Raw genomic sequence first — 15,565 nt, forward strand, 5'->3', positions numbered from 1 at the left:
TCCCCTCTTCCCCATTTCCCTTAACTGCCCCTTTAATCAGTAAATACAGTCATTTGTAAGACTTTAAAGATACATTTATAAATCCTTATGTTTTATATAAAATATTAGGCTTTTGCTTAAATTTATATTAGTTAAGAAATTTTAAAAATAATGAGGAAATCTATCTTCAGTAAACCAAATGTAACTGTTTAATATGGTACCTTAGAATAATTATTTTAGAAGCACCAATCAGTATCAATAAACTATACAGAAAACTTGAGTACTAAATCATGAAATCATTTAGAACAGCAGTAGAGTTTTAATATTAGTCCTCTATTAAGAGCAGATGATTCAACTTGTCCTTTTTCTTGTACCAAATTAATTCAAATGTATAATTCCAGTATACAGCAAAGCACTGAGCCTTTCCATGTAACACACCTCAGTTTTCACTTTTATATGACTACAAATCTGTAGATAGACATTTCTTGCTAGTACAGTGCACTCAGTTGTGCAAACTTATCTTTTTAGGGTCAAAGAAGAACACAAACCACAACCGACACAGTAAGTAAATGTATTGAGTGCAGTAGGCTTGACTTCTGTACCTTTGCCATACTCTGCTTTCTGCACCTTGGATGGTATTAGCTTACTCTAATACTGGATAGGCTGCAGCTAGTGTGTCTTCTGCTTTCTGACTCTCTGGCTTGTAAGAGAGCTGCCTGCAGTTTCTTACTTCATCCACATACTGACTGGATGTAGTTTTTTGCTGCCTGCTTTTGGACTGATTAAGTGTTCAAACTTGATTTCCCTACATTCTAACTGCCTGGATGATAACTAGAGCTCACATTTCCATTGGCTGTAGCTTTTGTGCCTGTGTATTTTTATTATTACCTTTAAGAAAACATTTGACCTACATTGTTATTCACTTGGTTATTCAGTTACATTATTTGCTTATTTAAACAGGTGGTTTCCCTTTAGTGGGATCACTGAACTGGTAAATAACGTTCTTCAGCCCCAGCAAAAACAACAAAATGAAAAGGAGCCCCAGACGTAAGTAAGCTGATCTGTATAGACTAAATATTAACTCTGATAGTATAACATGCAAAAGAGTATGTTTAAAATACTGCCTTTGGAATACTATTCCGCAGAAATGAAAATTGTTAGGTTATGAGTGTGGTACTTTAATTTTTAATTGTCCCATGGAAATCCAAAAAGAATACAAGGATAATTTATAGGATAGTAAAAACAAAGAGATAACTTCCCCTCCAGTTTTTGTATAAATAATGTAAAATGTATATATGCAATAAAATATCTTTCTCAAATAGTACAGTATATTGCAAAGTGTATTTCTTTCAAAAATAATTCCAGAAGACATTAAGAGGTATTAATTTACAAATTCAATCTTTGGTCAATAGTTTTAGAAAGATTCTTTTAAAAAAGGGTAAGCACTGTTTTTAATTATAGTGCTTCTGAGTTTCTAATGTGTTCCAGAGCTGTTAGAACATACAATGTTTAATAAAGTTTCTTGACTACAGAGTCCTCTTTTCACTGAACATTTCACTAGGATGGTGTATCATCATTTGGGAAAGCAGCAATTTATTCTCACATTGACGTGAAACATTAAAAAAAGGTCCATTCCTTTTATTTTTGTTATTATTTAAGAAGTTGGTCACACTTGTATCTTTTTAACTTTATGCAGGGCATATTATTTATGTTGTGATTTGAAAATAACTCTGAGAATGTGAGGAAGACTGCATAGGTTTTAATTCTAGTCTTCTGGTGAAAACATCCATCTTACTCAGAAGTGCTCTTACCACCCAGCCTCTGCACTTTTTAGAGTAGGAGTTGTGTTCACAGAGAAGATGGTTTGGTTGTAGGCATGGGCAGATTGAGAAGGACGTGAATTCTAGAAGAGAACGAGAGTGACTGCTAGAAGCCCTGAAATGCAACAGAAAAGCGTTCACGTTTGCCATGGGAGTAATCTACCCATACTTTATGTTACCTTGTATGCATTTTATTTAAAATTCTGTCATTGTTTCAATTTCAACGGAAGTAAAACTATGTTGATATACTGCTAGTAGTTGGTATATAGTTCTAAAATTGGAACTGCTGCTGTATATGAGCTAGTTGAAGTCAAGACCTGTTTGACTTTTCTACTCTTTCATCATTGGCATCTAGTGGATGGCAACTGATTTTACATTTTATCTTTTCATAACATAATAATACCATGTCCCAAGGAATAGAAAGGATTTTTCCTCTGATTAGCAAAAATTGTATCAGAATGGCACACATTGTCATTGTTTTGCTGATTTTCCCCCTAAGGCCCTGAATCATGTATTAATATAGTAAAATCAATAGCAAAATATGATTAGATGCAACTTTGCTTTGGTTTTAAATGACCAGTTATGTATAGTATAGTGTTTGTGAGTTTTAGAGACTAATCAAGTTTAAGCTTTATTATTTAGTGGGTTACAATGACTATTAAATAGTCATTTTGTCAGTAACTGTAAAAAGTGATCTCAGTTGAAACAAAGTGACATTTGATTGGCACAAACAAAGATCAAGGCAAATTTGAAAAGAAAGAGCTTTACTTCAATAATAAATAGGAAGGAATAAGTGAATAGGAAAATGGTTGGAGGAAAAATGTACTTTCAGGTGTTTAAAAAACAATTATTGATTAATGGAGATTGTTTCCATTAAAGTTTGTTGGACAACTCATTCATTTTTGTTGCTCTGTAATTTATGCAGAGTTAAAAATTGAGAATTAACAGATTCTCTCAATAGTTACTTTCTTTATCTTAAATTCTTCTTATGTTGAAGATTTCTGGTATATAATTTTCTAGGAGCTTTCCTTTATCTTTCTGATCCACAGAGCAGGGTTACTTCTGAATCTTCATCTTCTCTTTGGTTAGAGTTCTAAGACTTCTTTCTGAGTCATCTCATTTGTTTCTCTCTTTGAATACTATTTTGTAGAGTAACTTATTACCTGCTTACTTTCTGTTTATTGATCTCATGAAGTTATTTCTGAGAGCTGAATTCCAAGTATTTATTTTAATTTGTAAATATTAAAAATAGGGCTTTTTGTATTCTGTATAAACATTTCTGTAGCAGAACAATTAAATAAAGATTCTTTCAGATAGTACTAAAAATCTAACATTTACTAGACAATAATCTATATAAATCCCATTTCATGGTTTTTCAAAGCAATAGGTTTCTTGAGGTCTGTATTTTTTGGAGTTTGTTTCATAGTTTTTTAATGTAGGAGGAAGATTTACTAATTTGATTTGGGTAATTCATGGGAAATTATAGCTATAAATATATCTAAATTTGACTTTTCATAAATTTTGAGGCATAGAAATTGATTGAGCCATTTGTTTCAGTTATAAGTTCATTCAACCATTGCAGAAATTTCTTAATATACAAATTAAATAATTTTAATTTAGTTCGATTTTATTTTTCTACATCAAAGATTTTATTTATTTTTAGAGAGAGGAAGGGAGGGAGAGAAACATCAATGTGTGGTTGCCTTTCACGTGGCCCCCAGTGGGGACATGGCCCCCATTGGTGACCTGGCCCACAGCCTAGGCATGTGCCTGATTGGGAATCGAACCAGCAACCCTTTGGTTCACAGCCCATGCTCAGTCCACTGAGCTACACCAGCCAGGGCATAATTTTAATTTTACTTTGTCCTCTTTCATTTTGCCGTATATTGTAATTTGCTTATATTCATCTGTGTCTATGTTTGTTTATATTTGTCTATCTTTTCTTACTTATGACAGGACTGGATCATATTTAACTTTAATATTTTTGCTCTATCACATTAAATAATATACACACAATACACATTTATTTATTCTTCATTAATTCAAGCATTTGGTAAATATTTATAGAGATATTGGCTATGGTCAGCCAGTGGGATAAGAGAGAGCAGAAACAGAAAATAATCCCTGTGGATTATATTAGGCATATGTCAAATAATCATATATCTTAATAAAAGGCCTGGCTGTGGACATGCAATGTACTGTAGTGCTTTGAAACTATTTAAAAGAAGAGTTTGACAGAGTCAGAGATGATAAGGGATACCTTCCCAAGGAAGTGATAGTGAAGTGCCGTGAGAGTAATGAGGAGTTATAGAAATACAAAGTATTATGGTTATATTGGCCTTATGCACTGGTTATGCAGTTGTTTTTCTTATGCAAGTAGAAAAAACTTGCTTTTACTTTTTTCTGACACAACATGTAGATCATGAGAATATCTTACGGAGATCCTTAATCTGTATTTTGGCAAATTGATGAACCCTATAGGCTCCGTCTCAAAATAATGTTTTGAAATGTGGTCAAAATAAATACAAAATATAGTAAAACAGAAGCAATTATAAAGGGAACCAATTAAATTGAAATACAGATCTGTGCCTAGACTTTTTGGGGGTAGATTGCAAGTTAAAGTGGACAAATTTTAGTTAAAAATTTTCCTGGCTGCATAGGCAGTTACTGTTTTTGAGGATTGTCAATAAATGGTCTCACTGTATTTGTAGGAGTGAAGACTCAACATTGTAAAGATGTCACTTCTCCTAAAACTAATATATAAATGTAATGCAATTTCAATAAAAATTCCACCAGGATTTTAAGAGAACTTGGTAAAAGGATTAAAATATTTATATGAATGAAACATGTTTACAAATAGTCAAACAATTTTCAGAAGGAACAAGGAGGAAGATCCATTTTGCCAGATATCAAAACAAGCTACAAAGCCAAAGTACTCTATATTCTGGATATATGGAGTTCTTTATTTTTGTGAAATCCTTCTAATAAAAGGAAGTTGCTTTATTTTTCACTGTTATAAAAATCTATCTTATTATGAGAAGCCCTCAATTTCTTTAGTTTGAATCACAAAGTACTTCTTGGAGAAGACATGTTAGTTATCCTGAAAAGACCTCCAACAATCATATCTCTGCATATAGAGATTACTTTAGTCCCAGTATTCATGTTTTTGCTTTCCACTGTTTCAGTTACCAGCTGTCAACCACGGGCTGAAAATATTAAATAGAAAATTCTAGAAACTATTCATACATTTTAAATTACACAGCATTTTGACTAGTGTGATGTCCAACCTGCCTAGGTTGTGCCCCATCTCTTCGTTCAGCGTGTCCACCTTGTGTGTGTTACCCACCCCTGTAGTCACTTAGTAGCCACGTCAGTTATCAGAACTGCAGTGCTTGTGTTCAGGTGACCCTTACTTACTTAGTGATGGTCCTAAAGTACAAGAGTATTGATGCCCGCATTTTAGATAGCTAAAGAGAAGCCAAAAAGTGCTTTCTTTAAGTGAAAGTACGGGAGTTGTAGACTTAAGGAAAGAGAAAAAAATCATGTGTCAATGTTGCCAACATCCACAGTAAGAATGAATCTTCTATTAAATTGTGAGGAAGGCAAAAAACATTTGTGTTAGTTTTGCTGTTTTATTTCAAACTAAAAAAGTTATGGCTACTGTGTGTGATAATTGCTTATTAGTTAAAATGGAAAACTCATCAAATTTCTGGGTGGAAAACCTGAACAGAAATACAACTTTTAAGTTACAGTGCATTGTTATGATTATTCTATTTTGTTACTGGTTATTGTTCTTAATCTCTTACTGTGTGTGATTTATAAATTAAACTTTATCATGTAGATTGGTATATATAGGAAAAAACAGTATCGATAAGGATTGGTGTTATCTGTGGATTCAGACCACCACTGGGGGCCTTGGAATGTATGTCCTGTGGATGGGGGGGAATACTGTGCCTGATGGAATTTGTGATAGGGGAGATAAAGAAATTTAGCATCAGTCTACAAAGTCGTGGTGGCTGGTGTTGGAAGTTGTAGTAAACAAACCTTTAAAGATTACTTTAAAAAAGTAGTAATGTAAGTTGTTAGTTTAAGGAGATCATGAAAGTATACCTATTAGTTAAACAAGAAAACAATAGCAACAAAAATCTATTTGGCTGGGTATAAAAGTTCCAGGACTGGCAGGATTAACTTGAACTAACAGATTGAAAAATTTAGTTTTGTCAAAGAACTCAGAAGTGAAGAAAATTTATTTTGGGCAACATTGAGTTCAATGAGTTGCTTTAGTGATGATGTAGAGAATATATATAAAAAATTTGGATTATAATAGAGCTTCATGAAATAAAGTGGAAAAGGCCGTATTTCTAAACTAATATATTATTGTATATGTCTCTTAGATATTCATTTATAATAAGAGTTGCAAATTAAATATGAATATATCTTTGATTCTTTTATTTATATAAATCAGGGATTTGCAAAATATGGCCTGTGGTTCAAGTCCTGCCTGCTGCCTGTTTCTGTAGTAAATAAAGGTTTGTTGGGACACAGTCAAGCTCATTTGTCTGCATGTTTTTTCTGACTGCTCTCGAGTTCCACTGGAAGATTTGGCTATTTGTGACAGAGACTCTGTGCCCACAAGGCCTAAAATATCTGCCATCTTGATCTTTACAGAAGATATTGTCTGACTTCTGATTTACGTTACTAGGAGGTTGTATATTTGAGTTTACGTACTTAAGATCTTTTAGACCTTTCATTGTATTTGGAGTTTGGTTCTCCATAATGTTCTCCAGGTCCACCCCTGATGTTGGAAAGCTTAATTTTTCTTCATTTTTGTGGCCAAGTATTATTACATCATGTAAATGTCTCAGAGTTGTTTTATTCACTCATCTATTGATGGACACTTGGGCTGCTTCTATATCTTGGCGATTGTAAATAATACTGCAGTGAACATAGGGGTGTTTATGTTCTTTCGAATTAGTATTTCAGGTTACTCAAATTATCATAGTCAGGCCCTTATCTGGAGTGCAGTTTTTGTGTCTGTTCTTCCCACAATTTGGGACCATTTGATCCCACCCCAAAACCTTGATGTCATAGTCTCAGAATTACTATAGCTCATATTGTTAAAGAATTTTAAAGAGTTCTAATCTAGCACTTTGGAAAAACATTATTACCAACTTTGCTACTAATGTGACTGGCCATCTTCCCCTATGTGGAGCAGGACTTCCGCGTCCCTGGAGGCACTATAGTGTAGCCCAGTTCACTTAGCTAGACTTCTGCTTTTTGTTCCCGTGTGCCTTGGTAACTTGCCTGGTAAGTACTCCAGCGTCTCTCCAACTGAAAGGAAGCATCGTGCTTTCTAATTTTCCTCTTCCTGCCTTCTTCCTCTTACTCTCAGTGAGGGTCAGCCATTTCCCGAGTGGTATGCCAGAGATTATCAACAGCTATGCAGTAGCAATGTGCAACATAATTTCACACATTGAAAGATATGCTCTGTTGTAGAGCTGAATCAATAGTCCACTTAAAACCATGCATGTTCTTGTACGTGTTATATGGGCTTCAGCCTCCTATAGTGTTTGTGCTTGTTTTGTATTAGCAAAGTTTTACTTAAACCTGGTTGGAGATTATCGGGGGAAAAAAGCATATTATCTGAAATTACAAAAAAAGTTAATAAAACTGGCATGGCTGTTTGAATTTATTGGTATGTGTGAAAAAGGAGGTATGCTCTGTGATTAACTAGATATAAGGACTCATTCACAGAGCTCTTCTTTTGATTTACGTGACTTAAGGTTAGCACTGTGAAACTGACTTTTTAAAAAAGTCTGGTTTCTTGAGGTATAACTTATTTACAGTAAAATTAGCCACTTTGAGACCAACATTTTAGTGAATTTTGAAAAACATATACGGTAATGTATCTATCACCATAATTAGAATATTTCCTACCCCTAAAAGTTTCTTTTGCCCACTTGTAATTTTCTGTCCCTTGTCTTACTCCAGCCCCTAACACTTATTGATCTGATTTCTGTACTTAAAATTTTGCTTTTTCCAGAATGTCATATAAATGAAATCATATAGTATAGAAGTGAACAAATGATAGCCCAAATCTAGCCTACTGCTTGTTATTTGTATAACTACTAAGTTAAAAGTGGTATTTACATTTAAAATTGGATGAAAAATTTTAAATGATGGTATTCTGTCACTATGAAATCACATGAAATTCAAATTTGTGTTCATAAAAATGCTGTATTGGAACACGGCTATGTTCATACACTTATGTATTGTCAGTGGCTGCTTTATGACTCATACTTTTTACATTCATTTAAGAAGTCTTTATTTACCCAGGAGCACAATTTTCTTCAATGTTGTCTTCTAGAAGTTTTATAGTTTTAGTCATTATATTTTATCTGTAGTCCATTGATTATAGTTCTGTAATATATTGAGTTAATTTCAATGTACGGTGTGAGATAGGAATTAAGGCTTATTTTTTTTACACATGGATTTCCATTTACTTTTTTACATGTGAATGTTCCATTGCTTAAAAGACTATTTTTTTCCTCCAGTGAATTATTTTGGAAACTTAAAAAAATGACTGTTCACGTATCGGACTATTTCTGGACTCTGTTCTGTCCCATTGGGATATGTGTTTCTCCTTTGCCATTACCATATTGACTTGACTACTTTTGTAGCTTTTATAGTAAGTCTTGAAATCAGGTATTGTGAGTCCTTCAGTCTATTCTTTTTCAAAATATTTTGCCTATTCTAAGAAGTTTTCTTTTTTATATAAATTTTAGAGTTAGCCTGTCAATTACTGAAAAAATTACACTGAGATTTTGATTGGAATGATATTGAATTAATAGATTTATTTGTTGAGAATTGATATCTTAATATTGATGAATACAGTATATTTCTTATATTATTTAGATCTTATTTGATTCTTTTTATCTGTGTTTTATAGTTTTCACCATAGAAAGCCTGTACATATTTTGTTAGATTTATACCCTAGTCTTTCATTTCATACCATTGCAGACTACTTATTGTTCAAAATTTTGTGAAAGTTTTCCAATTACAATTGACATTCAATACTATGTCAGTTTGAGGTGTACAACTTAGTGGTCAGACATTTATATAACTTATAATGTGATGCCCCAGTAATTCACTGTAGTGCCCACCTGGCCCCATACCTAGTTATTACAGCATTATTGACTATATTCCCTATGCTGTACTTTATATCCCCATGACCGTTTTGTAACTGCCATTTGTATTTTTTAATCCCTTCACCTTTTTCAACGATCTCCACAACACTCCTATCTGGCAACCATTAGTTTCTTTGTATCTATGGATTTGTTTCTGTTTTGCTTGTTCATTTATCTTGTTTTTTAGATTCCACATGTGAATGAAATACTGTGGTATTTGTCTACTCTGTCTGTCTTCTTTACCTTAGTATAATACCTTCTAGGTCCATTCATGTTGTCACAAATGGTAAGATTTCATTTTTTAAAAGATTTTATTTATTTTTAGAGAGAGGGGAAGGGGTGGTAGAAAGAGAGGGAAAGAAACATTAATGTGTGGTTGCCTCTTGCATGCCTCCGACTGAAGACCTGGCCAACAGCCCAGGCATGTGCCCTGACTGGGAATAAAGCCAGCAACACTTTGGTTTGCAGGCCAGCACTCAATCCACTGAGCCACACCAGCCAGGACTCATTTTTTTTATGGCCAAGTAATACTCCATTGTGTGTATGTACCACATCTTCTCTATCTAGTTGTTGGCCAATGAATATTCTGGTTGCTTTCATATCTTGGCTATTGTAAATAATGTGAGACTACTCTTTAAAATTTTCATTTTCAATTGTCCATTACTGGTACACAGTAATATAATTTTTTTGCATATTCAGCTTGTTATCTTATGACCTTACTAAATGCATTTGTCACAGGAGATATTTTGTAGTTAGTTTTAGATTTTATACAAATACAATTATGCCATCTGCACACAGTTTTATATTTTCCTTGCCTGCTTTAAAGCACTGGCTACGTTTTTCAGTCCAGTGTCAATTATGAGTAGTGAGAGAGGATGAGAGGGCACCTTCCTTGTTTCTGATTTTAAGGGGGAAGCATTCAGTCTTTTACAGTACGGAATATTTGTAGGCCTTTCTGTAGATACCCTTATTGCGTTAAGGAAGTTTCTGAATATTACCAGTTTGCTGAATCTAGTGCTTTCTAGCATATTTTGACATAATTGTGTTTCTTTCCCCTTAGTGTGTTAATATGGTGAATTACATTGCTTACATTTATTTTATTTTCATTTAATCTTTATTGTATTTTTTTCCATTACAATTTAGTCCCCTTACAGGGGTATGCAAATTTTTGGCATCTCTGGGCCACACTGAAAGAAGAAGAGTTGTCTTGGGTCACACACACATTATGTACACAAACACTAGTGAAAACTGATGAGCAAAAAAAGGTTTTAAGTAAATTTACAATTTGTGTTGGGCTGCATGCACAGCTATTCTGGGCCACATGTGGTCTGTGCACTGTGGGTTGGACACCCCTGCACTCCCCCTTCACTGCCGCCCCTACAATTACCGCACTGTTCTCCATTGTCAATGAGTCCTTTTTCCATTGTGCATTGCTTAAATTTAGAAATTGGAATGAACCTTGTAGTTCATTCCATTCGTCATCTATATGTGATATATTATTCTTTAACTTATTTCTAGGTTTGACTTGCTGATATTGTATTGAGAATTTTTATATCTTCTCATGAGGAATATTGTTTATAGTTTTCTTTTCTTGTCATATCTTTGTATGGCTTTCGTATCCAAGTAATGCTGGCCTTAGGAAATTAATTAGAAAATACTTCCTTCTTTTCTATATTCTGAAAAAGATTATGTAGAATTGGTATTATTTGTTCCTTAAATGTTTGGTGGAATTCACCGATGAAGTCACGGAAAACTGGTTTTATTTTTGAAAGGTTTTAAAGTATGAATTAAATTTATTTAATAGATACAAGACTTGTCAAGCTATTTATGTCTTCTTGAGTGAGGTGTGCTAATTTCTAACTTCTGTCTTTCAAGGAAATGGTCTGTTTCTCATGTAAGTTGTAGAATTTATGGCATAGAATCATTTGCAGCATTCTCTTATAATCCTTTAAATTTAATTTTGTTTAATCATGGAGTCTGTAGTGGTATTTTTTGTTTCTATAGGCAATTTTTCTTTTCATTTTTTTATCATTGTGCCTAGAGTTTTATTAATTTTATTGAAGTTTTTAAAAGAATAGCATTTGGTTTCATTCATTTTTTTCTAATCTTTTTTATTCCATTCCTCTACTTTTTTTGGTTCCACTTTCTCCTTTTATTTTTGAAAATGTTTCTATATGATACATACAAGTAGTATATACTTCTTCTGTCTAAAAAACCTACTTTAAATTCTTTGCATCTAAGGTCTGCTGATAGTGAATTATTTCAACATTTATTTGCTTGAAAAAGCATTTCTTGGAGAGGGTGTGGGGAAAAGGGGACTGTAGTCCACTGTTGGTGGGATTGCAGACTGGTACAACCATTATGGAAAACAGTATGGAATTTTCTCAGAAAACTAAAATTGGACCTACCTTTTGACCCAGCAATTCCACTGCTGGGATTGTATTATAAGAACCCTAAAACACCAATCCCAAAGAACAAATGCACCCCAATGTTCATAGCAGCACAATTTACAATAGCCAAGAGTTGGAAGCAACCTAGGTGCCGTCAGTAAATGAATGGATCAAAAACTGTGGTACATATACACAATGGAATTCTATGCAGCAGAGAGAAAGAAGGAGCTCCTACCTTTTGCAACAGCATGGACAGGACTGGAAAGCATTATGCTGAGTGAAATAAGCCAGGTGTTGAAGGACAAATACCATATGATCTCACCTTTAACAGGAAGTTAAACAATAAAATAAACAAGCAAGCACAATATAACCGAAGACACCAAAATAGAGAACAGGGGGACAGTGACCAGAGGGGAGAGGGGAGGGAATTTCAGGGAAAATAGGGGAGGGATTTAGAGGAACAAATATAAAGGATACATGGACAACAACTAAGAAGGGTGGAAATGGGAGGGAGGGGGAGCATGGATGGGTGGGGTGGGTTGGGAGTAATATACAGAAAACTGTACTTGAAAAATAAATAAATTTTAAAAAAGCATTATTTTGCCTTTATTTTCTTTTGAAGCATAATTTCACTGCGTATGGGGTGTTGGGTAGACACTTCTTTTGTTAGTACTTTATGTAAATGTTACTCCAAAGTCTATTAACTTGCATGGTTTCTGAAGGACAATCTATAATTCTTACCATTCATCTCTTCACATAATGTGTCACTTTCTCTGGTGCTCCCATAGTTTTATTTTTGTTTTTTATCAGCTTAACTAGGATGTGTGTATGGGTATGTGTGTATGTGTATGTGTGTGTTTAGTATTTGTTCTACAAAGGATTCTCCGAGATTCATGTGTCTGTGGTTTGGTGGGTTTCATTAGTTTTGCAAAATTCATGGGCATCATCATCTTTTCAAATATTTTCTGTATTGTGTTTTTTCTTTCCTCTTCTGGAGCTCTAGTCTCACATATGTCAGATCAGTTTAGCTCTTGGATCTCTCTTGGATGCTTTGTTTTTTTCCTTCTACTCTTTTATAATTTTTTTTTAGTTGAGATAATTTTTATTAACTTATTTTAAAATTTACTGATCTTTTTCTTAAATTTTTTCAAGCCTGCTCATGAGCTTATCAAAGAAATTCTTCATCTCTGATGTATGTTTTATATTTTTAGAATTTCCACTTGACTCTAAACAGTTTCATCTTTCTGCTTTAATACCCTGTCTATTTATGCATATCATCCACCTTTTTCTATATATCTTTTGCCTTAACAATTTTACTTATTGAAAAGTCTGTGTCTGATAATTTCATTATCTTTGTCATCTCTCATTATAATATATTGGTTATTTTATCTCTTGACAGTGGATTGTTTAATTCTTGTTATTTCCCCCTGAGTCTCATGGTTTTGCATAGTATTTATGTTTTAAAGTGGACATGCCTTTTCTGTCAGACCATTAGTGTTGGGGATTGAATCACCAATCAAGTCAGGAATTCAGATGGGTTTGGAATGGGAGTGACATTATTTGTATCTTTGTAAATCCTAAATGAAACTAATAGTTTCAAAACATTTTCAAGTTATAAAACAATGAAAGTGAAAGTTATATCACTATTTTTAACTAGAGTAAATAATACCTTTTACTAAGTGTCTTCTTTCTTATCCTTTATCTTTAAAATACAATTTGGCCTTACTTTTATTTGCCCATCCCTATTTTGTAGGATCCTAATATTTCACAGTGTTTTTATAGCCAACTAATGTCCAGACTGTTGAGCATGTTTAAACAGTGAGAGCCCTTATTCAGTGTGTTCCCCTCTGTCTACATTCTTAAGATCACTCAACCTGAGATTCTGTCTCAGTGATTTGAGTTTCATAAGTTTTGGCTTCATTGTGTAAGTCAAATTGGCTCTCTTTATTTTGAAGTGAATCTGTTGAAAAATAACATGGTAAATATTTTGGAGTGTTTCTTTGACTGAAAATATATTGTAAATGGTAGGTAGAAATTTTATAATTATATTCAAAGAAATATCTCCATAAACATATATTGTATTAACTTGTTCTTAAATTAATATGTATATCAGAAGGCAGAATTGGTTGTATCACTTATGATGTTATTCCATTATCAGAAAATTAAATTTTTATTTTTTTCTCACTCTGTGGATTTTTTGGTATGAAACTGTGTCTACACATTGTAGTGATAGTTATTTTTTTGAGAACTTCAGGAAACCAATTTTTTCTTATTTTTCTTTGCAGAAAACTTCATCAGCAGTTTGAAATGTATAAGGAACAGGTAAAGAAGATGGGAGAAGAATCACAGCAGCAGCAAGAACAGAAGGGTGATGCTCCAACGTGTGGTATCTGCCACAAGACAAAGTTTGCTGATGGCTGTGGCCATAACTGTTCGTATTGCCAAACAAAGTTCTGTGCGCGTTGTGGAGGTCGGGTGTCATTACGCTCAAACAAGGTACAGAAATGAAAGTCACAGTAATTCTCTTGTGATTAAGCTTATTTTGAGTAAAATGTGAAAGACCACTGACATTAATATTCAGATTAACCAGTAAACAACCTTTTCTAGCATCTTTATTCTACTTACAAGGCATTTTTATTTATTTCTCTGGGTTAGAAATATATTTGTTTCATTGTTTATGTCCTTTAGCTTATGATTTTGTTTAGAAACATAGAATCTTAGGCTCTCAAAGATGATGAATGGAATTTAGAGGCCAAATGGTCTAATTTCTTTATTTTACAGGTGCAGAAAGTTCATTTGTAAAGTCACAGAAATGATTAATATTAGAGTTGTGACATGGCCTTTTCCATGGCCACACATAATTTTATAAACTTTGTAGGTATACTCTTCCTTTGGCTCCTGTTTTATTTCCTTTTGAAAGAGCCTCTTTCTAGCTTTGAGATACTATGTTCCATAATTTTAAAGCTTTTAAAGCTACACATTACCTTTTATTTTTGTTTTAACTTTAATGAAATAAACATTATACTATGGAATTTTAAGAAAAAATGTTAAGGAGGTGTTTTATATTTATACTAGATTTTTGTAGTTCATCCATCCCCTTTAGAACAATGTTAATGCTGCCCAAAGAATATATGTTGAAATTAGTAAAAACCGTTTTTTAAAATGTTTGTCTTAATAAGTTCTTCTCCTCACTAGTATCTTATCAATCATTCCTTTACTTAGATGGCTTTTTTGAATAGTAAGCTGGTATCTTTACATACATTACTTAGGCATAATAGTGCTAATTTTGTTCCCCTGTGAGATTTCAGTTCTCTGTACTTTCTTTTTGCTCCCATTTCTCATTGTTTTGTTCTATCTATTGATTTTTCAGCTTGGTTTACATGATTATGTTTTCCCCTCCACTAGTTGCATTGGCTAGAAACAGCAGTACAATTCTCAATAGAAGTGGTGAGAGCAGTCATTCTGTCTTATTCTTGATCTTAGGGCAAAGGCATTCAGTCTTTCATTGTTAAGAATTATGTTAGTTATCAGCTTTTCATAGATGCTGTTTCTGAGCACCTAGTTTCTGAAAGTTTTTTTTTAAAGATTTTATTTATTTATCTTTGGAGAGGAAGGGAAGGAGAGAAGGAGAAAAATATCAATGTATGATTGCCTCTTGCGAACCCCCTGCTGGGCACTGGCCTGCAACCCAGGCATGTGGCCCTGACTGGGAATCGAACCGCGATCATGTGGTTCGCAGGCCCAAGCTCAATCCACGGAGCTACACCAGCCAGGGCTGAAAGTTTGTTTTTAACATCAGTAGATGTTGGATTTTCTCAAGTGCTTTTTCTCCATCTGTAGAGATTAGGAATATGTTTTAGTCTTCCGTTGTTAATGTGGTGAACTTCATATGTTAAACCAACTCTGTTTTGGGGATAAATTGCATTTGGTTATGATGGATGATCCCTTATCTGTATTAATAATAAGTTTGATTTGATCACATTTTGTTTACAATCTTTGCTTCTATGTTCATGAGGGTTAGTGTCTGTAGTTTTCTTTTTTTTCTAATGTCTTTTTCTTGGTTTTGATGTCAGGTAATGCTGGCCTGATAGAATGAGTTGGGAAGTAGTTCCTTCTCTTAAATGTTTCAAAGAGTTTGTGTAGAATTAGTATTACTTATCCTTTGATGTTTGGCAGACTTTACCGGTGA

At 33.6% G+C, this 15,565-nt stretch overlaps 1 protein-coding gene across 13 annotated transcripts in view; it reads left to right on the forward strand.

The window, feature by feature from the left end:
• Positions 1–15,565, forward strand: part of RIMS2 (regulating synaptic membrane exocytosis 2) — a 464,240-nt gene that overhangs the window by 76,977 nt on the left and 371,698 nt on the right. For 8 of the 13 annotated variants that reach the window (XM_037048351.1, XM_037048348.1, XM_037048349.1 and 5 more), the window contains exon 2: positions 13,662–13,872. In XM_037048351.1, the coding sequence (XP_036904246.1) occupies positions 13,662–13,872 (211 nt within the window). Of the gene's footprint in view, positions 1–507; positions 541–939; positions 1,027–13,661; positions 13,873–15,565 lie in introns of those variants that run through there. The other 5 variants (XM_037048350.1, XM_037048347.1, XM_037048343.1 and 2 more) reach the window with 2 other exon arrangements.

Source organism: Sturnira hondurensis, unplaced genomic scaffold (genome assembly GCF_014824575.4).
Source record: "Sturnira hondurensis isolate 20B ecotype Veracruz unplaced genomic scaffold, ASM1482457v3 Scaffold0006413, whole genome shotgun sequence".
In the NCBI taxonomy this organism is placed as follows: Eukaryota; Metazoa; Chordata; class Mammalia; order Chiroptera; family Phyllostomidae; genus Sturnira; species Sturnira hondurensis.